This window comes from Asterias rubens, chromosome 5, assembly GCF_902459465.1.
Source record: "Asterias rubens chromosome 5, eAstRub1.3, whole genome shotgun sequence".
NCBI lineage: Eukaryota > Metazoa > Echinodermata > Asteroidea > Forcipulatida > Asteriidae > Asterias > Asterias rubens.
In genome coordinates, this window is record NC_047066.1 from 22,449,455 (window position 1) to 22,473,227 (window position 23,773).

The 23,773-nt window shown below is 37.7% G+C and overlaps 1 protein-coding gene across 1 annotated transcript in view; it reads right to left on the bottom strand.

The window, feature by feature from the left end:
- Positions 1 to 202: 202 nt before the first annotated feature.
- LOC117290745 (T-box transcription factor TBX1-like) overlaps positions 203 to 23,773 on the bottom strand; it is a 28,566-nt gene continuing 4,995 nt past the window's right edge. Inside the window, exons 2-9 of the mRNA XM_033772293.1 lie at positions 19,230 to 19,575; positions 9,002 to 9,083; positions 8,130 to 8,321; positions 7,212 to 7,367; positions 4,989 to 5,056; positions 4,274 to 4,318; positions 3,580 to 3,707; positions 203 to 3,412 (exon numbers count right to left, since the gene is read on the bottom strand). Coding sequence (XP_033628184.1) covers positions 3,018 to 3,412; positions 3,580 to 3,707; positions 4,274 to 4,318; positions 4,989 to 5,056; positions 7,212 to 7,367; positions 8,130 to 8,321; positions 9,002 to 9,083; positions 19,230 to 19,575 — 1,412 coding nt within the window. The 3' untranslated portion in view covers positions 203 to 3,017. The remainder of the gene's footprint in view (positions 3,413 to 3,579; positions 3,708 to 4,273; positions 4,319 to 4,988; positions 5,057 to 7,211; positions 7,368 to 8,129; positions 8,322 to 9,001; positions 9,084 to 19,229; positions 19,576 to 23,773) is intronic.

The following is a 23,773-nucleotide window of genomic DNA, read 5'->3' on the forward strand; positions in this document are numbered from 1 at the left end:
ATTATTGTCTTTGCACAAACTTGTGTTATTAAATTATGAAAAACAACACTTTCTCAGAAGGATAAAATAAAATCACGCAAATTCAATCAGAGATTAAATGAATTGAATATTAAGTAGGGTTTGAAACTTTGCATGATGGAAATACGATATGGAAAGGTTTGAGGCAACACCATGTACATGTAATGACTGTCTCTAAATGAGTTTGGGTGGCTCTGAAAAGAACCGTTGGGTTCAACTCGACATTTCGATCAGTATGCTCTGATCGTCTTCTGGAGAACTGCATATTGCTTCACCTTCGACCTCAAACATACTTTTTATAATAATATGAATAAGTAACATTGTCATCTCTTAACATGATTTTTATTTCTATTATCCAACACTGTTTGGTCACAATCAGTACTGCTGAGCCTCGGTCGAAATATTTTTTTTTTTAATGGATCAATCAAAACAAAACTTACGCAAACGTCATTCAATCTTTTACCTTAAAGTTCCTTTGGCCTGATACTTATTGTGCTGTCATTAATTTAATATATAAAAATTTGGGTTAACCATCCTGATTACAATCATGTATTTCAAATAATTACATCAACCAACAACATCGCAGAGGATGTTCTTATCAAAGGCGGCTGTAACTTTTTGAAATATCAATAAATAAATAAAAAATGGTTTTGAATTACTTCCTTGACGTAAAGTCAATCACAAATAAAATATTTACAACTTATAACATGGTTTCAATTCTCCATGACAAAAGAACCGCTATAAGGAGCGGATTTCTTCTTAAAAGAAATGAACATTGACAAGGGAATAGCTTGTCTATATTAAGTGTTTGTTTGTTCATGTTGCCGCGAGTATGACTGTTTGATCATGACGTCATTATGATGTCACCAGCTAAAACAAATACAGTATGTTCCAACCATACAGCCGGTATGACAATAATAATGACAACATTCTGTTCCCAAATGGATGGTAACGAGTAAAGAAGCCTGTCCTGATTTACCAGCTCTGAAATCACTACTCTAGTCACTTTACTTTAGTTTGGAATAAATTAACCCTGTAGTCTTTCCCGGACTTATTTCCAACTGTTGTCGATTGTTCAAGATGAGTGTATATTCTGTTTAAGTTATTTTTTTCGCTTGAAGTTGACTCGAGTGCGAGATCCATCATGTCCAACCATCAAACAGCATTATCTGATTTTCCTTTCATTGTGGAGCAAGTCTGATTTCGTCTTAATACCTTGGTTTAAGACCACTATTGTTTGACTTATAGGGAATATCTGATTACTATAACGTTGTGGATGGCGTCATTTGGTCATCCACTGTTCAAGTCCCACTATTTTCAGAGTTCAAGCAGGTTGAAGCTACGGTGTATATAGTCCACTACTATGTCCAATCACTCTACACCTTCAACAAAATTGGCAGAGTTCAGTTTGCCAAGCAATCAGAATTCGTTGAGTCCCCCACCCCCGGCTATACCGAAAAGACTCGAGTGAATGGAGGCCTGAGTGGGGCGCAGCGCCTCGTCTCCCCGTACAGCAACCAGGGGCTTTAGTAGCCCAGGCTCCTTGGGATTTAGCTTGATACAGCAAGCCCCGCTGGTTTTCAGTTTCTTTTGTTAAGTTACATCCATGTTTGTCAACGAGTGGCAGAGTGTGTTGGACTCCTAATCACGTGTTGTGCACGGGGCAATTTGGATAATGGTGATGATGATTATGATGATGATGTTGTTGTGGTGTTGTTCTTAGTGGTGGTGAGGTTGTTGTCGTAGTTACTGATTTTTTCCCATGCCCGGGTAGGGCCTTCTACGATTTCCTCATCTCCCCTCACCCTCTCGCACCTTTCTCCACCAGTTAAATTCTTTTCACATGTACAATTATGTCAAATGTAACCAACCGAATTTCACGCGGTGCAATTTGTCACTTTAGATTTGATCTAAAAAATGGCCAGGACCAGTTTCTCTTGGGAATTTTGTCGGGAACTTTTACCAAACTGTTTCATTCAGCAGCCAGCAGCTTGAAACTTCGCACTTGAACGCACAACTTTTGAAGGAATTGGCTGATAAATAAACAGCAGCTGTGGCCGGTAAAGCCCATGATAACAGTTTGAGATGGGGGATAGTCGAGCAGAACTGACGCAGATGGCTCTTCAGGAATCATACCCCGTGTTTATTTGGTGTTTTACCGCTTCAAAACATATCCACACGAGTTAAATATCGAGTAAATCATAATGAAAACGCATGCATTGAAGGCAGGATTCGTATACAGCTGTTACCTTTACATTCAAATTACAAGCAATGAATCAATTCAAATCATTACGGTCCAAATTTGTTTGACAAATATACATATATCGAATACACCATAATCGAGTGTGCACACATTTTGAATGTTCCATTTTGTATTCCTTCAGAATACTAATAATCGATTTGAAAACCACATTGCAATATCGATCTTCGAATTGTCCCAATAACACCCATTATCAGTCTTTAAAATCTGTTTATTATTATTGGCCAAGAAGGACTTTTTAAGTCAAGGGTTTATAACTTGTTTCTTCAATGATGTGGTCGGTCAGTTCACTTTTTGGCAAAGGAAAGTTGGGAAATGTCAAAACTTTTGTTTATTTTATTTACACGCTGTATATATCTTAATTAGCCATCTTGAACATTGTCCCTACTCTTAGAGACAGACCACTTTCCCTTTTGGCATTGCCGTAATTATAGTTACAGTGGTTCAAAGACAATATGACTGCATATATCATAACAAAGTGGGAATAATTACCAACCAAAACGAACGACTTGTTATCATTCTCCGAAAGGTAATTTTCAATCAGTTATGTTAAACTGCTAACATTCCTGCTCTTTGTGTACATCGTAGGACGTAACGGGGGCAAATGGGGTCCAATGACTTGTAGGTATCATCCATTTTGTTATCACTTGACCTTTGGCGTCAAAAGAAATATCTACAATATACATCATTTGCATTTTGCTATCATAATGATGAATACTCAAAGTAGTTCCGGTTGTAATCACACCATGTGTTGAGTGTAATTCCTTCGCGGATCGATACCTCCCATCATAGTGGAAGGGTCGTAGGTAAACTGGGGATTCGTCCGCCCCATATAACCTAGTCCATTGCCGCAGTAACGGGTGTCCCTCATGTATGACACATCCCTCGAGTATGGTGTAGGGCGAGTATTAGATCGGAAGTAACAACTTGGCCCATAACTGTATTGGTTGTCAGGATGGTAGGTCGGGTAGGTATCCGTTGCGCATGTGCCGTTGGTCATCGGTGATTGGCCAAGATCCGGGAAGCTTGGATTAGGATTGACCAATTGTGAGCTTGGGAGGGTATTGGCTGGTTCTGACGTCATAGGTGGGGATACCGAGGTCCCTGTTGTTGCACCTCGATTCGTCTCAGAAACTAAAAGGAAGTTTCGACAATAATAACTCAATTAGTCAACTGTTCAAAAATAAATCATGACTGTAATTAAACCTGTCACTACTGTTATACCCAAATTACCGATATAGGTAAAACAAACAGATTTAAACCCCTATATTATGTGTTAATTAATTTATTATACAACTTACTTTGTTCATTTGATTGTTGTCTGTGTGTAAGAGGCCTGCTCCTGCTAATACCCACAATCTGTAGTGAGCTTGGTCGGTGGTGATTCCTTGTCCTTGGACCATTCGAATGTGGCATAATCTCGATGATACTAAAGAAAAACACACACAGATTGAAACGTTACACATTGAGACAAGTGTCTAAATGTTTAACATTCAGACCCAAGATTTCTCCATTTCTTTTTCAACTAACAGTACAAGCCCTGCCGTAATATCCGTTTGTAAAGCTGATTTCTTGAGTGTGGTACTTTTTTTAGTAATATCAAGATCATTTATATCATTTTATTTTTTAAAATTAAACACACGATATCATATGAAACTGAACAATTATTGATATACATTAACGCCAGTATTGTTGAGACGAAATAACTGCAAGCAGTTCTAAAACTTCTATAAAGTGATTTAATATAAGAGTCGATGTTTCAATTCCTAAGTTGTTACAACTCAACAATAACTTCTTGGTTTCATAAACGCAAAGAATTGCAATCATCTCAATTTCACCAACATTCCTTTGTGTCCCCCAAAAAGTACAAAACAAGAAATTGTTTGGTGTTGGAAGGACCTTCTCCCATGAGACCCATGAATCGCTTGCCAACCCAAAACGATTAATTCACGGTCAAAATGCCATCATGTTTTAATGAATACAAGTTCTGCTAACCTCGAGCCTTGGTGTGAGTTGAGAAGTCCAGATGAAGCACGAATACTGAAAAGTAGAACAGAAAAACATATCATGATGATAAATTAATCAACATAAATAGTTGAGCGTTTTACAGGCGTGTTTGGGGTTCATACGATGACAGATGAAACGGTTGTATTGAATCTTTCCGACCTCGAGTAAGATTGCGTCATTAAATGCACACTGTGATCGTATCAAGTAAAATAAATAACACTAATCAACTTATAACTTTAAAGTTCAGATACAACCGGTGTTTTGTCTTTAAGTAACAAAAAATGCAATTGTTTTAGATAGCTTCTAGTTTGGGAAGATGAACTCGTTACAAAAAAAGGTTTTCGTTTGTTCAATGGCATTAAGGTTTTGTTTTCACCCAGTAAAGGTGCGAGCAACCAGCCTTATACCCATAGTGCACTCTACGTTCATGAAGTGATTTTTATGTCAGGCGTCTATTATAATATCAATGAAATACAGAATGCCCATCTATTTACGTAAAGGGACCATTAATGGTGTGTAAATCAGCAGGTTTTTTGTTCCTTAAAAATGTAAACATCTGACAAAAAATGTGATAAAATGGTGTAAATCTGGATATGCTCACTCGGCAACCATTCCAAACTTGGGCTTCACCGAAGCAACATAATGGAAGTAGTAGGCGGATTTGGGTGGGGGGGGGGGGGGCATATACGGTAATTACACTTACCAATCATCAGGATCGCATTCTCTGAATCCCTTAGCGAATGGGTTACTTGCTATCTTCAACTGGGTTATCTAAGCCAAAGAAAAAAACAGTTTGTTAATTGGAGTTCCACATATGATGTATTGTTGGTACAACTATAAACTAGGCCCAATTTGAAGGCATTACGGTGGAAGAGTCGTGTGCTTTACAGTTCTCCGTAAGCGCAGAATTCTGCAACATACAGTGCCATGAAATAATAACCGTATTTATAACGCTTTTTGCCAAAGGATACAAAGCGCCAGGTATTATTACTGCAAGGTGTGGGACGAAGTTTGAGATAAATAAGACCTAATCCTTTGCACCATGTAATGGTTTACAAGGTGCTGTGGCGCAATATGCAGCCAACCAAACCAGGAACACCGGGGTGAACCCCTTCTCTTTTCGATAAGTGCACTGGGTTCTTTTACATGCATTTACACAACACATGGGACCAACGGCTTTACGTCCCATCCGAAGGACGAAGCGTCTTGCTTAAGGATATAAGTGTCACGGCTGGGGATTTGAACCCACACCCTGCTGATCAGAAACATCAGAGTTTGAATTGGGTGCTTCTAACCGCTCAGCCACGACACTTCCACTGATGGTTTGCAGCTGATTGTAATACATGGTAACACTGGACGTGACCTTTCTTTCAATATACCGATAGTTGATACACATATATTGCTTGACATCTGTTCTGCGCTTAGTCACTTTGGCACTTTAAGTCATGAAATAAACTTTGATTGACCTGTTAATGTTGTACATGTAGGCCATCGTGTATACGTGTTCAACCTTGGATCGCACTCAAAATGTCAACTCGACTTCAAAGATGAATATGGACAAGTTGACTTTGATTAAGACTGTCAAATCTTTTCAATTTGTAAATCGATATGTTATTTTAGGTCGATTTTTAATATTAAAGTTGAACTCAAAGTTGAGTTTCCTGTGGCAGTCCTTTTCAAGCACGACCAAACTAGTTGCTTAGTGTACAGTCTCATAATGTTTGATACTATAGGAAATAATATACGACGGTTTGCTCAGTGATGGAATGGCAGAATACTTTGTATGATGGAAAACACTCTAATAAACTAAGCTATATGCTGTATATGTAATAATCGTTTTAATTGGTTGTGCTTGTTCTGAAATGAACCAGGGGAACCCGACGTGTCTATCAAGAAGCACTGATCATCTTCAAGATAAAACAAATATTGCTCAACAACTGTTAATATTGCTGTTGTTAATGTGATCTTGACTTATTTAAATAGCCAACTGATATAAAAATGCACAGGCAGCATATGGCATATTCAAATTGGTCAAGAATGACGGCTTGTGAACCAGTGAACTTAATAATTTGTTAACAACCCTGTTCTGTCAATTTCTTTTAATTTCTAAGACCATCGGGACGAGTTTGTATCCTTATGGGTGTAGTCAGTTCACCCTCATTAGCTTAAACTCCATGGGGTTGCAGGTGTAACGAAGAGTCCACACTAATTTGTCTAATCCCAAGATGTCCTGCAAATGACAGGGAACCATGTATCATCGAGTGTTGAGCGATGGGATAGACTCGTCAGGGAACCAGGGGATCATAACACACACTAACCTAATAGTAATTTGCATATGAATAATAGTGAGGTTTTAGTGTAAGGATGTTTTCATTATTTTAAGGTATGCTACAGCTTTATTTTAAAGGACAAACATCTATATAGCCAGATCGTACACTTTGCAGTCGTTTACTGCAAATTTTCCAGCATTTCCATACTCAAAGTCATTTGCGCTGTCTTAGATTCTGTTTGTGAAGTTTTCTGGGCAACTGCACCATAACAAGAATGTGACATTTTGTTCACTTTCAACCGTGCTCATACTTGCTCAACGATTACATATTACATATTTGTTTTCATAAGATTGACATTTTTGTACATTTCTATTATAAAGCATCCTCTTAATTGGTTTGAAATAACTTCAGAAAAAAAACTAATTGTCTCATGAGAACGTTTTGAGCTCTTATACACAGACGCCTAGCAAAGCACCTCAGCTTTTACATCCAGAAGTGGACTTTGCTGAGCAACAGCATAGATGTAGAAGTATATAATGTGAACGGAAAGATGTTTGGTTGTTTAGGCTCTACTTTGGCACCTTAATAAGAACATCAGTTGTTGGTTTAGTGTAAAGTGTAACTGGGCTTCACATTTTCCTGCAACTCCTCCTTACCCTATGATTCTGATACGCTGTAACTGCAGTAAATTGTGTCTCCTGGAAGATGAAGGTTTTGAAGTCTCTCTCAGGAGCATCATCGAAATCCTTACGACCACTGACGTGAACCACGTGGAAACGAGGTTGATAACGGTGCATGGAGTTTAGAATAATCTATAGACAAATACAAAATCAGAAATTAGGAAAAGGGGAATGTTATAAAACAGTTAGTTTACTTCATGCCAGATTAAGAATGATGTACAATGTCACTCTGGCGTAACATAGACCATATGGGCTCAGATCTAAACGTATGTGGATATGCCATCTAATTCAGTATTATTTTGTTCTTTAATCCATTTTCCTGAGCAACACGTCCACTTGTCTTTTTCGTATACTGGGGCAGGATACGTGTAGTGTGAGTACATGCTATGCAGCAATATTTCAACACTTAACGGTATGAGTCAGACAAGCCTTAGTCCAATATTTCACTCAGCTTCAAATTATTTGGACAAACTTCCACAAACCTATTTGTCACACCACACGCTATACTCCAATCCAAATCCTCAATACTGTTCGTCATTTCCAAAAATTGTTAAATCTAACTAAATCTAAGACGATTATATTTAAAACACCAAAACAACGCAAATTACACGTTATTCCTTCTTTAAAAGTTTTGGATATTTTTGTTATTCTATTCATTCTCAAACTGTTTTACTTTTCGTCTTGGTGCTTTACTGTAACCCCAATCTAAATGTATAAAAGAGTTCTAAAACAGCTCAAATAAGGAGTACCAAAAAACCTTTGAATGGTGAAACGCATATACCAAACCTTTTTTCTTTTTCAACAGTTAACTCATCTTCCAAAGGTCCAACCAACATTAAGACACGACACTTACATCAATAGTAAGAACCAATCACGATTAAGTTACATACTTACATGTCCATTATCATCTAAGAGGTTATTTGTGAGTTTGAGTTTATCAAAGGAGACGATTTGTTTCATCCACATAGCTCCTCTAGCTGGTGAATCTGGATGTACATGAATCCTTCCTGGCATTTCAGGGTCTGCCTTCCCTGCTACTAACCAGCTAGAGCTGTGGAAGGCATAACGATATCTCTTATCATCTACCTAGGAAAGAGAAATCACAGAATACAACAACATTATCAAACAATTAAAGGCACTGGACACTATTGGGAATTACTCAAAATAATTGTTAATATCACAAAGAAATTTACTTATTTCGTTGATGCCATGAGGAATATAGCACGGTAGAAGTGGTTTGAAAATGTTAAAGAAACTAAAGCAAATGATCAACTCTACATTTAAGTCATTTGTTCTTATAATACGCATGAGTGGAAGTGTCATGGCCGAGTAGTCATCACCGAATTCAAACTCTGGTGTTTCTGATCAGCATAGTGTGGGTTCGAATCCCCAGCCGTGACACTTGTGTCCTCGAGCAAGACACTTGACCATTGCTTCGTCCTTCGGATGGGACGTAAAGCCGTTGGTCCCATGTGTTGTGTAACGCATGTAAAAGAACCCAGTGCACTTATCGAAAAGAGAAGGGGTTCGCCCGGGTGTTCCTGGCTGTGGCTGCTGTATGCGCCGTAGCACCTTGTAAACCCTTATAAGGTGCTAACTAATTGGGTCTCAATCACTGCAATAACCTATCTTTCTGAAAGTTTGTATATACTCAGCGCATTGAGTATCTTGTTTGGTAGATACGTGCGCTATATAAGACTTCGGTATTATTATTATCATATAGCAACAAGCATTCATGACAGTGTCTATAAATTAACTGAACTTACCGGAACAAAGTCCATCATGAGGATGTATTCAGCCATTGGATCCATCCCTGAAATCTTGACTTGAAAAGTAGGAAACATTCGCCTGATTAGAGAAATATCAAGACATCAAAAATGGTTAGTCAAAAGAATTGTACATAATATAAAAACTAAAAACAAGAAAACAAAAGTTCATTCTTCGTCATATCCCTGCCAAAACCAATCCATAGGATATAATAGGTTTTGTACTAAAATAATTTAGAGCGTGAGTTTTAAAAAAGTAAGTCCATGTCAAGAAAATAAAATTATTTTTTATTGACGATGTCTTAATCATCTTCCTCACAGGACCTGGTAATAGGGATCTAAAACTTAATGAAAATCTCAAATAATATGTAATTTTTTGTACTATAATTAATTGAATCAGAACAGTCGGTATAGCTGTATTGTGGAAGTCATTGAAGTACTTCAGGGCATGTATGAAGTAGGTTATCGGCTTGTACTAAGAGCCATGTGAACCCGAACACCGTCAATATCTGACAACCAATCTACTGTTCTATGTAGTTTACCTGAACTAGATTTAGCAGACCTTTTGGTGACCAGAGTACGGGTGGGTAACCCATCAGTATACTAGAGTAGAAAACAGTACTTACTAAAATCCAGTATATTTGACATTTAATACTTTGTGAACCAATGCAACTAAAATAAATTTACGATATATCTGTTGAGAAGTTATTCAGTCAAACAATTATCTTCATTTTGTCACCAAAAGAGAACAGGCTATACAGGGACAACTTTCAGAATTCCATTAACTGCTGAAGTACTGTGTTTCTTTTGCAACATTTCCAAGTTTAGCATATTGCGAACATTTGTCATATTACAAACAAAAAAATTGGGGCAAGTGAACAAAACCCTAACCCCATGTCTTTCAGATGATCTCTGAAAAGCAATAACTGTTAGTGTATGACGTTTGAGTTTGCCGGGATAATCCTTCGAATTAACGATTTAATTCCGTTCTGTCTTTAAGGAATACTGACTGTGGGCTAAGAAATAATACATTTCTTATTCTCACAAGTGTACGCTTTTAAAGAACCCCACTCGCAGTAGTCTGTTGAACGAGACGTAGATTAATTCAGGGTGAAGGATTGTTGGTGGTCAAAATCACTGATTGTACCTCAAGCCACAAGAGTTGTTATTCCCTGCTGGTTCTGTCATCATACCAACCCTGTGGGTACAACTAAGAACAGCCGCCAACAAATTGCACTACCAGAAAATGTAACAGTTTAATGAAAGCTTGAACACAGTACAACATACTCCTATGACCTTTATGGCAAGGATTGCAGATCAGAAGTCATCGATTTTTCATCTGTTTTTAAATTAAGTTCAGCCACCGCTTTGGGGTGGACTAGAAATGCTAAACCCAGAGACATGTTTTTACCGTCTGGTATTTCAACGGTGTACCGTGTACTCGCACTACATCGTACCGTCATCTCGCTCTTGATGACCGGATGAAAACGTGCCGAAATATGCCACCATTTCCAGTCGATAATGAACAAAGATTCTGCGACAAATTAGCCCAGCAGAATCACCGTGACCTGATGTGTTGAGCCAGCTGTGTTTAGCTTCCACATTAAAAAAAAACCAAAACATGACAAATGCCACAGACTGTTTTCAACTCAATTTTATTTAAATGTAAACTGATTAAACTTTCTCTGCCTAAAAAACGAGGCACACAAGTTTTCGCCTACTGACTGATGTCACACGAATTTCTTCTCCTTTTTTCGTTGTAAAAGCACGTAAAATTAAGAAAACTATCCAAAAACTTAAAACAAAAATTTTGTGATTTTGAATTCTTATAATTGTTGGAGCAAAAAATTAAACTAGGAAAAATCAGTATTCAATATGTGACTTCTTCGAGTTAAAATCTTTCTTTTAAGATAAGAAATGTTAAACACTCGCTATTGCCTGATGTGGTGTACATTAGAGCGTAGATTCCTTACTCTATGACTACAGTAACATGATTGTTCCTTCATTGCAGTAGACATGACTCTTTGTAGTTCTTCTTATTTGACTTTCTAAAGTCCTAGTGAAATTATCATTGGTTAAATCTTGAGTAGGTTGATAGAGTCAGCATACATGGTGCTGACAGAATGAACATTAACTTAATCTCATAGAGTACAATCGTCTATCATTTCGCTCATCGTGTATTACAATTATTGATTACATTAAAATATCTATACCAGCAGTAGTTCATATTAGACTTCTGTCAAATTGGACTTAAGTGTAGTAGTATTTTATTATACATTGCTGATGGAGAGGATAATGTGAAGCCTCATTGACGTGCAATGCCTGTATTTGCTTCTTGGTCAAATTAAATATTGGTGACATTATTTTGATTAACTGTTGAATACTTATTTCCACAAAGTCAACAAGAATTTAGCTATATTATATCATTAGCTATATTATATCATTATTGTTTAAGTCATATATAATTTCTCGCCCTGATTATGAATGGAATGTCTTAACATCGTCCGGATGTCAAACAAAAGTATATTATTTGTCTTTATTTTGATATTTTATTTATGGTATAAAATATACAAACAAAATGACCAGAAGCAGAAGCTGAAAGGGTTATGGTAACATCAGTCTAAAAATATCAACAATAACATATTAACAAGTAATAAAGTGTAACAAGTACAACATTTACAAAACGTCTTTGGATTGACGCCCTCATCGGGCTAGTCTTCATCACTGGGTAAAGCTCATCTAGGAAAAAATGCTCAGCAATTAAATAATTTATCTAGCTGAGTCTGTTCAGTAACTGATACAATTGTCTGTTGCTACCGACGACAGGTGATGAAGACTAAGATTGATTGTCTTAAAGACGCCAGTACTTCGTGAAGATGAGGCCCTCATTCCTTTAGTCGGTTTAACAGTAGCCTTGCTCAAGGCAGTCGAATTATTCACTCCGAAAAAAGACCGCCGCTGTACAAAAACCCACCCGTATTCACTGTGCGTAAATCGTACGACACGATGCCCCCGTACACTATCCGCATGCCTGACGGCCTCCGCATGCGGTTAGTGGTACGAGTGCGGATGACTTATGTGCACAGTAGTCGTACGATGTGACAGTGTGTATACGGGTGGGTCATGCGGTGTGATCGCACGCACCACGCACAGGGTATACGGGTGGGTTTACAGCGGCGTCTTATCGGACCGAATAATGCGACTGCCTTGAGCAAGGCTAGCTTAACAGTTCTCATTAAATCAACATCCCCACCAACCCTAAGCAAAAGTCTTTCCCAATAAACTTGAGACAAGTGTCTTTCAGCTAAATAAATCCAGGATGTTTTCAGTCACACTAAAATAAGACCAGTCTCTAGTTCGTTTTTGTGGCATAATTAATCTTGTCCTAAAGATGGGTTACATCATGGTATAAGCCCACATCATTAGTCGATATATGTCAAGAAATTATTAATAAGATAAATATGTATGTGTAAACAAGAAGCATTGAAACATAAGCATGTATTAGATTATGAGTCAACTGGATCATAGCCAAAATGAACTGAACATCTGATCATTGACGGGCTTGTTGAAGTCAAGTTCGGGTGGGAGTATTTGTGGACAATATTGGACAATGTTTTACCGAATAGTAAATGATTTGAGCTGCAATCAGATGCTTTGAAACATTACTGATACGTCTTGTAGTGCTTTATATATCTGGCAGGCAGTGTTTGCTTGTCGAGTACATCCCTGGTGGTATAATAGACCTGATTATTTTCTCAAAGAACAAGCCGAAACACTTAGCGTGCTTTTCAAGAAACGTGACCCCCCTGTCTCCATAACTAGAACCCGGTGGTTACGAAGCGCCTCCGGGCATGGAACGATTATCTTCAGCTCGGTAATGAATTCCAGACCGCTATGAGGACATTACAAGCTAGTCTTGAGACTACAAGGAAACATCTTGATATAGTATAGAAGACGGATGGGGGATGTGTCTCGTATGATCAAAGGAATGGTATCAAGGGAGATCGTAGTATATGAAGATTAGTATTACCCATCTTACAATGGATGTAAACTCTCACTCGATGTTGCAGTCTAGATCAAACAATTATCAAATTAAATCTGCAATATGTTATACCGTCTGTAGAAAACTCTGTGCCGAGGGCTCATCCTTTATCTTGGTATTTTTTTCAAAATTTGTCTTTTACTCACTTTTTCAAGATGTATTTGTTAGGGGAAGGTTTGCGGTAACACCATGCATAGAGGAATGCATGTGATGACTATCTCTAATCGACTATAGGGGTGGTTCTGAAAAGAACCGTTGGTTTCAACTCGACGTTTCGATCAGTATGATTTGATCGTCTTCTGTATCTGTTAGTTATACATGTATGCTTTAAGTGTTGTTATCTTTATGTGTAACATATCGATAGGCTTATTATGAACCGAGTTAATTACACACTGATCCTGACGGAAGAAATGAATTGAATTGAATCGACATAGGTCTAGCATAAATACTAATTTGAGTAATCAGTCATAACGCAATATCCGCAATATGGGGTACGATGGATATAAATTGTGCCAAAACATGTTTGATGTAAACACCTGTTTACTTAAAGGTCACCAACGAGTGATACACAAACTTATACGTGTCAAGGTCCTGTGTGCATAATATATGCTAGCTAAGGCTTCCAGTCCATAATAACAATATTAGCTAGTCAGTCAGTGATCATGAATAACTCATTATTTACATACGTTATTGTGGCTGAATGTCAAAAGATTTCTCATTTATTATTAATCTACATCATATATCAATTTCAAAACCGCTTCTTGATGTCAGACACATTTTTTATAATTATTATTATTAATATTTTTTGCCGATCGGTTCAGACAAACCGTTTTTCTGGCTACAACCCCTCATGCAGCATCCTTATAGAAGTAACAACCCAAGTTTCCAACAACTGGAATTTAGCTGTCATCAAGTACTGGTGACGTCATAAAGGAAGATGATATTTCTAAACATCTACCCTTCCTCTAATGAGGACCTTGGAGTTGAGAAGAGTCTGTGAGTGCATGCCCCCGTCACGGACCCTTCAACAATTAATTAAGTGCCAGAAGATTTTTACGGCCCCTTGAAATGTCTCAATAAACACCGAAAGTCAAGTCCGCAGGATTGGTTATTTATTTCTTGTCATGTGCATTTGTTGAATTAAAGCAAATAATTCAGTTGGAGCGCCAAACCCAGATGAATTTTCTCTAACATTGAAGACACGTTCAATGACATTTGGTATGAGTTTGTGTCATTGTGGACAACTTATAAGAAATTAAACATTGCAAGTTGACAAGTTATGTCAAACATTTTAATGTATCACACTTTAGATATTGTAAGGCATGTCTTTGTTTTACACCGTTGCAAGAAAAAGAGATCGAATGAAGGTGTTTTAATTGTTCTGTCAGTTTTGACTTATTTATTTTAAGAGGTTGTAATGACATTATTATTTGAATAATGCCCATTCACTGTCTGAAGCGATTGTCATGGCATTATAATTTAATGAAACCATGGAGGTAGGGTGATCAAACTCAGAGAGGATTTTTGACGAGTGAGTCATTATTGAGAGTTATCTTTGCGTTGGTCAAAACCGCCCTGGAATTTTGTCTGGAATCACACACAATTCGGGACATCTCCCAGTCCAGCCATGATTCAATGTGAGAATAAACAGTATCTCATGAAAACAGGAGACTGCTAATACTATAAACCACTCCGAAGTCAGGGTTTGTGTCTGGCCAGCTGTAGCATTACGCAACCTCATCATTAACTGCCCCACTCCTTCTTGGCTCAGTCTCTGCTACATCAGATAACCCCCATAAATCATCAGATAATCCCTTCCTATAAACCAAATTGTCCACTGATCCCTATAACATGTTCACTCTTATCCCAATAATCCCCCTTGATCCAACATGCAGTAAATAATTTGTAACACTCTCAGCGCTAACTATTTACGACACTTGTGATTTTAGTCAACATCTGTAGCAAGAAAGGACATTGTTTGAAGTGAGTGTTTTTTAAGATCCTTGTTAGAATTCAAACTTCCTGAAGAACTAGCCGAGCGAGGTTGTGCCGAACCAAATTGACAAAAGATTGAACAAACCTGAATTTGTTCCTATGAAAAATAAGCGTTGGTTAAAGATTTCAATCTAGAAATTGTTTATCTTACATAATAGTGCAAATTTTGAAGTGTTTGTCGATGGTGTTGTTGTTGTTATTGTTGTTGTTTGTGACAAGAGACTAATTAAGGACATAACATTGGCGTGTATTGGTTTTCTGGTATTCTAAATATCCATATTTGACAGTTTTCTTCATCAAGTCGGCCCAATCGACCTTCATTCACAACATCCATTCACCAATCACTTTCAAAATTTCTTCATTATAACATTTTCGTTCAGAATGTTCAAAGATAAATCAGTAAACAGATATCCAACGTAAATCCATCACAATCGTCTTTTTTTTTTACAAGGAAACAGTTTTGTTTTTCAGTAGTCAGTATTGGACAGGAATATTTATTGGTTACGGGAGCTGGGAGCTGGGAGCTATGCGGGCCCCCTCACTCTGATGGCACCGCGTTACTAAGATGGATTACCCGCTAAGATTCCTCGTTACTTCAGTAGGATTGCATGAGGTGTTAGATGAGACAGAACGTGGGTGTGAGGAGAAAATGTAATCCACTTCTTTTCTTCCTCAATAATGATGAGAATTTATCATCCTAGATACCTCAGCACTGATCAACCACCCCCCCCCCTTCAATCCCAGAAATTATGCCACGATGCTTTCTTTTTGATGGTTTTGGACAGTTTAAGTCAACCGGATTTCAATTTATAGGAGTGCATGTTATATGACATGACGTAGAAGAACATGAATTACAAAACTTTGTAACAAAACAATCAAATGCCCAACTGAGTGCTATAGGGATGTGTGAATTTTTAAGGATATACACAGTAATTAAAGCAGACAATTCTTTCTTCCTCAAGTGGAGTTACATAATAAGACTCGTCTCTGTTTGTTTAAAAATGTTTTCAAGTTACTTCTTGATTTCTAGGTTTGCAAATAACAAAGTAGTAGGCCTACTTGTCTTTCCCAAAACAAAAATGGGAAATTAAATTGAAATTAACTGTGTACTATAGGTTCTAAGTCAGTTGAAAATCTCAATTACTTTTTGATATGATAATACTTTTTTCATCAGACTAGCTGTTTCTCACACGTCTTAAAACACCGATTGTTGAAAATAAGTTCTTTCAATGGACTTATTCAAGTTTAAAACAATTGCACACAATCAAACACAGAAACCCTTGTTTGTGTCTATGGTCCTTTCTCTATGGTGAAGTAATGAGTAAAAGCCCATAAAACCCACCTGTCGGTACCATGAATAACCCCATTTATGTTTCTGCTAAGAACATGAACAGTAAGATGTAAACCTTAGAATGAAGTCAGGTGCAGCATTTCAACTCTAGATGACAATTAATATCCACAAATCATTAGGGTTCAAGTTGATTAGTACATTCCAATCCCTAGTCCCTATACACATACTATGCCAGAACACCGAAGAACCTCGGCAGCAGAGCAAGCACAGCACTGCAATCACCGGGAAGAATTTACTAATTTCTCGGCATAGCTGTTGATCAAGTACGCCATAAATATTCCAGCCGACCCGTGGGATAGCTGTATGTAATGTATTTTGATATTACCAATCGAGAAAATGGGACGATTTTTCTGATGGAAAACATTCTGTATGTTTTTGTTTATTCTTTTTCACCAAGGCCTTGTTTTCAAGGCGTTCACTCCACTTAACATTGAAACAGTTATGGCTTCATGTGTGTCGCTTTAAAACAAGTGACGTCTCTTGTTGAAACCAGCCTTCCTTGCCGATAAATGTTTGCTCATATTATGTTCATGATGTCATTGGCTAAACAAGGAAAGTAAAGAATAAAAATAACTGGCTGTTCTGCATGAGATACAGACCGATGCATGACGAACATTGACGGCCCATTGACTCCCAAACCAGATCTAAACCATGACTAAGCATTGGTCTGAACATTGTTTTTTGCGAGTACATTAATTTTCGTTTTTTTTAAACTGTGTTAATAATTAGTGTTTGACTTTTAAAATGTTTAACAAACAAACACGCCGACGCCATGTGAGTAGGTTTAACCACCAATATTCTACTTCTTTCCTCGTATTAATTAATAATCCTCTACCATTCCAAATCACATTTCCACTATTTGTCAATCTCTTATTTACAAACCTCCACAATCCAGGTCTAACTTATTAAAAAAAAAAAAAAAAAATTTCCAGCTTGAGTTTCAAACCCACTTTGCCCTTTGATTAAGAACTACCTCAATGCTCTCCCTAAAGTTTAAATTATAGTTTGAAGAAAACTTTAGGTCTATGAAATGTTAGAACACTCCAGAATGATTTAAAACAAGGTCATTACTAATGAATTATAATAACAAACTAGGTCAAAGGTTATTGTCAGTTTACATGAATATAGCGGTGAGTATGTGCTTCTCGTCAGCCCCCCCCCCCTCCCCTCACCAAACCGACCCAGTCACATCAGTATAGCCCACGGCCCATGACACAATTCAACACAACTGTTGCACAGCCTAGCCCAGATGTACTCTGTTATAAGCCAGTGGGTTTACATTGTGAATTATCGAATAATCAAGCAACCTACTTTATCTAACAGCGTGTTACGAGGACTTAGTGTGCAGGAAAATATGGAAAAGCCTCTAGGTACACGTCATAGTCTTCAGGAAATTTGGAAATCCCTTACAAGATTGTTGGAGAGAAGAACAAGGAGGGGGTGTATAGTGAACTAACAGACGGAGTGTATAGACACTGAAATATCTTAAAGGCTGTGGACACCATTGGTAATTGTCAAAGACCAGCCTTCACAGTTGGTGTATCTCAACATATGCATAAAATAACAAACCTGTGAAATTTTGAGCTCAATCGGTCATTGAAGTTGCGAGATAATAGTGAAAGAAAGAAAAACAAAAACCTGGTCACACGAAGTTGTGTGCGTTTACATGGTTGATTTCGAGACCTCAAGTTCTAAATCTAAGGTTTTGAAATCAAATTCGTGGAAAATTACTTCTTTCTCGAAAACTATGGCACTTCAGAGGGAGCCGTTTCTCACAATGTTTTATACTAGCAACCTCTTCCCATTACTCGTCACCAAGAAAGGTTTTGTGCTAATAATTATTTTGAGTAATTACCAATAGTGTCCACTGCCTTTAAAGTGATTGTTATATCCTGAAACGTAGCAGGGAATGGTTGATGTAATGTTGAGGGCAGGATATTCAATGTGATGGGTAGTGTTCAAAATACACGATTGACGTGACTGTAATATGGAATTCATGTACAACGTTAGTGATGTACAGAGATTAACTGTCTGTTTGTGCCACGCCATAGACCTTTATCATGGGCAGCCATCTTACATTTCTCCCATTGATATCAATGTAACCAAACCGAGGCTGGAAGAATAAAATAGTCTGGTTCCTATTTGCAAAATGATTATTATCATTCATTATTGTTATTTGATAGAAGAAACATGACCAAAATGAAGACAGCATGATACACGGCTATAGAAAGACGAAATGCATTTCACTCTATGTGTCCAAAACACCATCTTAAGAATATCTTTCTTCTTGTGTTGAACATCTTGTGATTCTTTGCTTAGATGAGTGTTATCAATGGCATCATTACCAAGGATGCCTATCATTGTTCAGAATGCCATCAAAACACTGGGCACAATTTCATAAAGCTACTTAAGCAGAAAATAGTTCAACATTTTCTGCTAACCAGCAATAAAGCAGGATACCAGTCATTGATGGTTGTACATGTGACTTAGTATTTTGGCTGGTAACCTGATGTACTTCTCTATGATATTGGGCCATTATGGTGAGGTGACCTAAAGTATACGTCACCAAACACATTCAAACCATAGAGCAAGGAATGTTACGTCATCGCTCATTATCGTCGTTTAATAGTCTCAGATCCTTTCCTTTTTCGTGTCCGATTAAATTATATGAATATCGTTGTTTTGCAATCTTAATCAAGTTATATGAAAATTATCTTGTCTTTTATCATAATCAATCCAAAAACCGAGATTGGTTCATTTAAAATAGCGTTAAGCATCATGTTATATGAAATTATAATATTTGTGAGATATGATGTAGAAGAGATTTGTAATTGACTAACCTGCCTGCCTTGGTGACAATCATCTCAGTTCCAAGTGAATGAAATTCATCCCATAATGCTTTCATTTCCAGTCGTACCTCTACAGTCACCACTTTAGCACTCATTGGTTTCTCATCTAACCTCCTCCTCTTAGCAATCTGTCCATCTTCAACATCTTCACCAACATCTCCATCACTGCTCCTGATTCTGTCTCTGTCTCCATTCATAGAAGATGTATCTGAAGAGGATCCTGATATCTTTGTCATTGGATCAATGATATCTTTACATTGATCACTTATGATCTGTGGACTGGATGACCGTGTGTTGTTGCACCCCTCGTCGTAATCTGACGTGCTTTTAGCTGAAACTAATGGTCAAACACAAAAACACACTCTTTAGTTTGATATCATATACATGTACAATAAGTGATTATCACAAATAGAAAACTTGCAATACATTGAAGGGTGGTCTCAGCAGTGTAAACAACTGTAAAAGGATTGTAAATGAAATACTACAACGTGATTTAAACCGATGGAGAAAAAAAATCGTAAAAAATACAATTTTTACGCATTATTTTTTTTACAATGTTTACGTCGTGTAATATTTTTTAGAAGCACTTCGTTTTGTTCTTCTTCATAACACTGAATTGTTATTACGAAGCAATGCATGAATCTGTGAATATCAATCTTACGTTAAACCTGCTCAATCAGTAAGCTCTGCACTCAACACAGCGTTACTGATCTCTGTATATTTTTGTTTCGTTCTACTGGTCGAGCAGTTGAAGGTGGAGCTATTATTACATAGATACAAACCCGGGATGACAGACATTGACAGGGACATGATTTATGTCCCCAACTCGCAATTATCCAACAAATTAGAAGTTCACATAAATATAGATGGTACTGGACTCGAGGTGCCATGATGCGAGAAATAGATAGTGAGATGCTCAGAAGAGGAAGATGAGAGAAGGGGAATTGTGGGACGTCTCGGGAACTAAGATATGGCACTAGACTAGAGATGCCATGATGCGAGAAATAGATAGTGAGATGCTCAGAAGAGGAAGATGAGAGAAGGGGAATTGTGGGATGTCTCGGGAACTAAGATATGGCACTAGACTAGAGATGCCATGATGCGAGAAATAGATAGTGAGATGCTCAGAAGAGGAAGATGAGAGAAGGGGAATTGTGGGATGTCTCGGGAACTAAGATATGGCACTAGACTAGAGATGCCATGATGCGAGAGAAAGATAGTGAGATGCTCAGAAGAGGAAGATGAGAGAAGGGAACTGTGGGATGTCTCGGGAACTAAGATATGGCACTAGACTAGAGATGCCATGATGCGAGAGAAGATAGTGAGATGCCCAGAAGAGGAAGATGAGAGAAGGGAACTGTGGGATGTCTCGGGAACTAAGATATGGCACTAGACTAGAGATGCCATGATGCGAGTGAAAGATAGTGAGATGCTCAGAAGAGGAAGATTAGAGAAGGGAATTCTGGGATGTCTCGGGAACTAAGATATGGCACTAGACTAGAGATGCCATGATGCGAGAGAAAGATAGTGAGATGCTCAGAAGAGGAAGATGAGAGAAGGGAACTGTGGGTTGTCTCGGGAACTAAGATATAGCACTAGACTAGAGATGCCATGATGCGAGATGAAGATAGTGATATGCTCAGAAGAGGAAGATGAGAGAAGGGAATTGTGGGATGTCTTAAAACCTGAGATGAGACCGAGAGGGGAAGACTGTGCAGTATCCAAAAAGGATGAGAAAGGGATGTTTCTTTGACTTGAAGGATGAGAAAGGGAGATTGGAAGATGTTTCTTAGTTCGACTTGGATACTAGAGGAACATGGTTTGATCTATTTTTAATCACTTTTAATGAAATATTTCAATCCAGTTGAATTCAATTTCAATTAGCATATCTTTAAATGTAACGGAAAACGGAATTATTCATTATTAATAGTGAAAATTAACTTAGAACAATATCTCATTAGAGTCCACATCTGATTGAAAGTTAATAAAAATTACATCAACACTTGGTATTTTATATTTTTTATTTATTTTTTTATTTATCTTTAACTTTGATTTCATTGTGGGCTTTGAGTATCAAGCAATCACAGTTTGGATAATTATACCTTTTCGATAGCCTATGGAGGAATGGTGGATAAACCATGGAGAGAGGTTCTCCATGTATAAACCACAGGATCAAAGTTCTTCTCTTTGAAGCCTGCTGACCTCAACCTTTGACCCCAAGGTCTTAAGGGCCACCCCCTAAACCAAGGAATGCGCCTTTACAGAGATTGCTTATTTTATTGAAGATCCATGCTTAGTTCGATCTTTCCGGACTCTATGGTTCGATGCCATGGTTCCATGAGTGTAATACAAGCTCGTCTGTTTGGTTTCGGAAGGGCAAGGGCACCCATGCATTGTATCCTTGGTAAAGGGCACCCATGCATTGTATCCTTGGTAAAGGGCACCCATGCATTGTATCCTTGGTAAAGGGCACCCATGCATTGTATCCTTGGTAAAGGGCACCCATGCATTGTATCCTTGGTAAAGGGCACCCTATGAGAAAATAGTAAACTTCTACGGGAATATTTCAAGGGCAACAAGGCACTGACCAGGGGCATGGAAGCATCGCTTTCGTTGCCTCCGTGAAGTATGAGGCCTGTGTTGGATTTCTGATCTCGAGTTAAAACGAGTTTCCTAGGAATAACCTTAAGTTTTTAAAACCTCCTAGGAATAGTCCTAGCCTAAGTTCTTAGTAAAACCGACCGCTGTACCGATATATCTTTGAAATCATACTAAAATACTGGCAATAGTGCAATAGTTTCAATATTAGAGGAAGCTGTTCATTTGAATGCCGTAGTTCTTAGTAAAACCGACCGCTGTACCGATATATCTTTGACAAAATACTGGCAATAGTGCAATAGTTTCAATATTAGAGCAAGCTGTTCATTTGAATGCCGTAGTTCTTAGTAAAACCGACCGCTGTACTGATATATCTTTGAAATCATACTAAAATACTGGCAATAGTACAACAGTATCAATATTAGAGCAAGCTGTTCATTTGAATGCCGTCACTTTTGCCGGTAATATATAAACATCATAGTTGATGTGGCCATCATTTGGAATGCTATCCCGTGGTGATGAGTTGATTGTTTTGCGTATCAGATGAACTTCACAATAATAGATGGGTAATTAATCAGGTCCTCATGGCCTGCCTACTTTCAGGATGTTCTTGAGCATCTATAAATATCAACATATCAACACAAGACACATTGTGTCATGACAATCAATGGTCACACATAATTAACGTTACTAATGAATAACGTATACAGAACATTTAAATCCATGGTACTCTACTGGGCACCCTTCCTATACGTCATTCTTTTAAAGGGATATATTAATCTTGATGTTGTAGGTTGGTTGCGTATGTGCTATTCACACGACAGCAATTTAACTGGGGTCCCTTGCTATGGTTGTAAAATGTAACAATGTTTGAAAAGATTTTGCAAGAGAACGTGGACAGAAGATAAACATTGTTGTCCTTTCACACGAGGTATACATTAAGATTATTATCATTATTATTATTATTATTTTTTTTTTTTACAAATATGCTACAATTTAGCAAGGGACCCTTGCTCTCATGTGAAAGGAGGCTCTATCACACTGATATGCAGGCGGACATCCATGTTTGTACTGCGGATACTAACAAACCTTAAGAAAGTATTATTTGGTCAACTAGGCCTATATACACAATAAGTGCTAATGACACTGGACATGATTTTTGGTTTGAGGATACCACATTGGCATAGTTTTCAATCCTAAAAATTAAAAGTGGTTTAACATTTTATCCTCGATCGATCCTAATTGTTCTGGTTCCATTGCTGAGTTTTATTTGAAACTATATGTCAGCATTTCTAAGATATACGGCCTGTCACGTGTGAATCAGGGAAGCTCCAGATAAAACCAACTAAAAATGTAACACTGTGACATTGTCTTGACTAATTTCCTCCTTTGTATTTTACATGGATACTCAATTTGGGCTTGCTCTGTGTGGTATACAGATACAAGTATTCTCCTACCCGCGGTGGGGTCCTTAGCGTGAGAACGAGGTGATAAGGATCCTCCCCGGATGGTGATACTCAACATTGTAAGGAGAAATCAATGTGGACAGGTCTGTGTGTAGTCTGGACGAGAGAAAGATTTCACCTAAAAGGTCTATCCCAACCAAAGTACTTGGCCAGAATAACACCACATAATAATTAGTAGGAGTGGGATGGACAACGTAATGGAGGCTGAATTCAATTTAATATTTGTCTACTTCAATTCAATTCCTTAAAAATGTTGATTCGATTAAAACTCTGATAAAAAAATGCATTCGATTGCAACGTTATAAAATGACGTCATTCATTATATATCATTTCCTCTAATTGGCGGCTCATCAATAACTAAATAAAATAAATACATGAAGAGGAGACACAGTGGTAAATCTGTGGAACAAAAAGTGAGGCTTACTGGTCATCCACTGCTCTTCGGATTGTACTGTTTTGATTTTGTTTTTA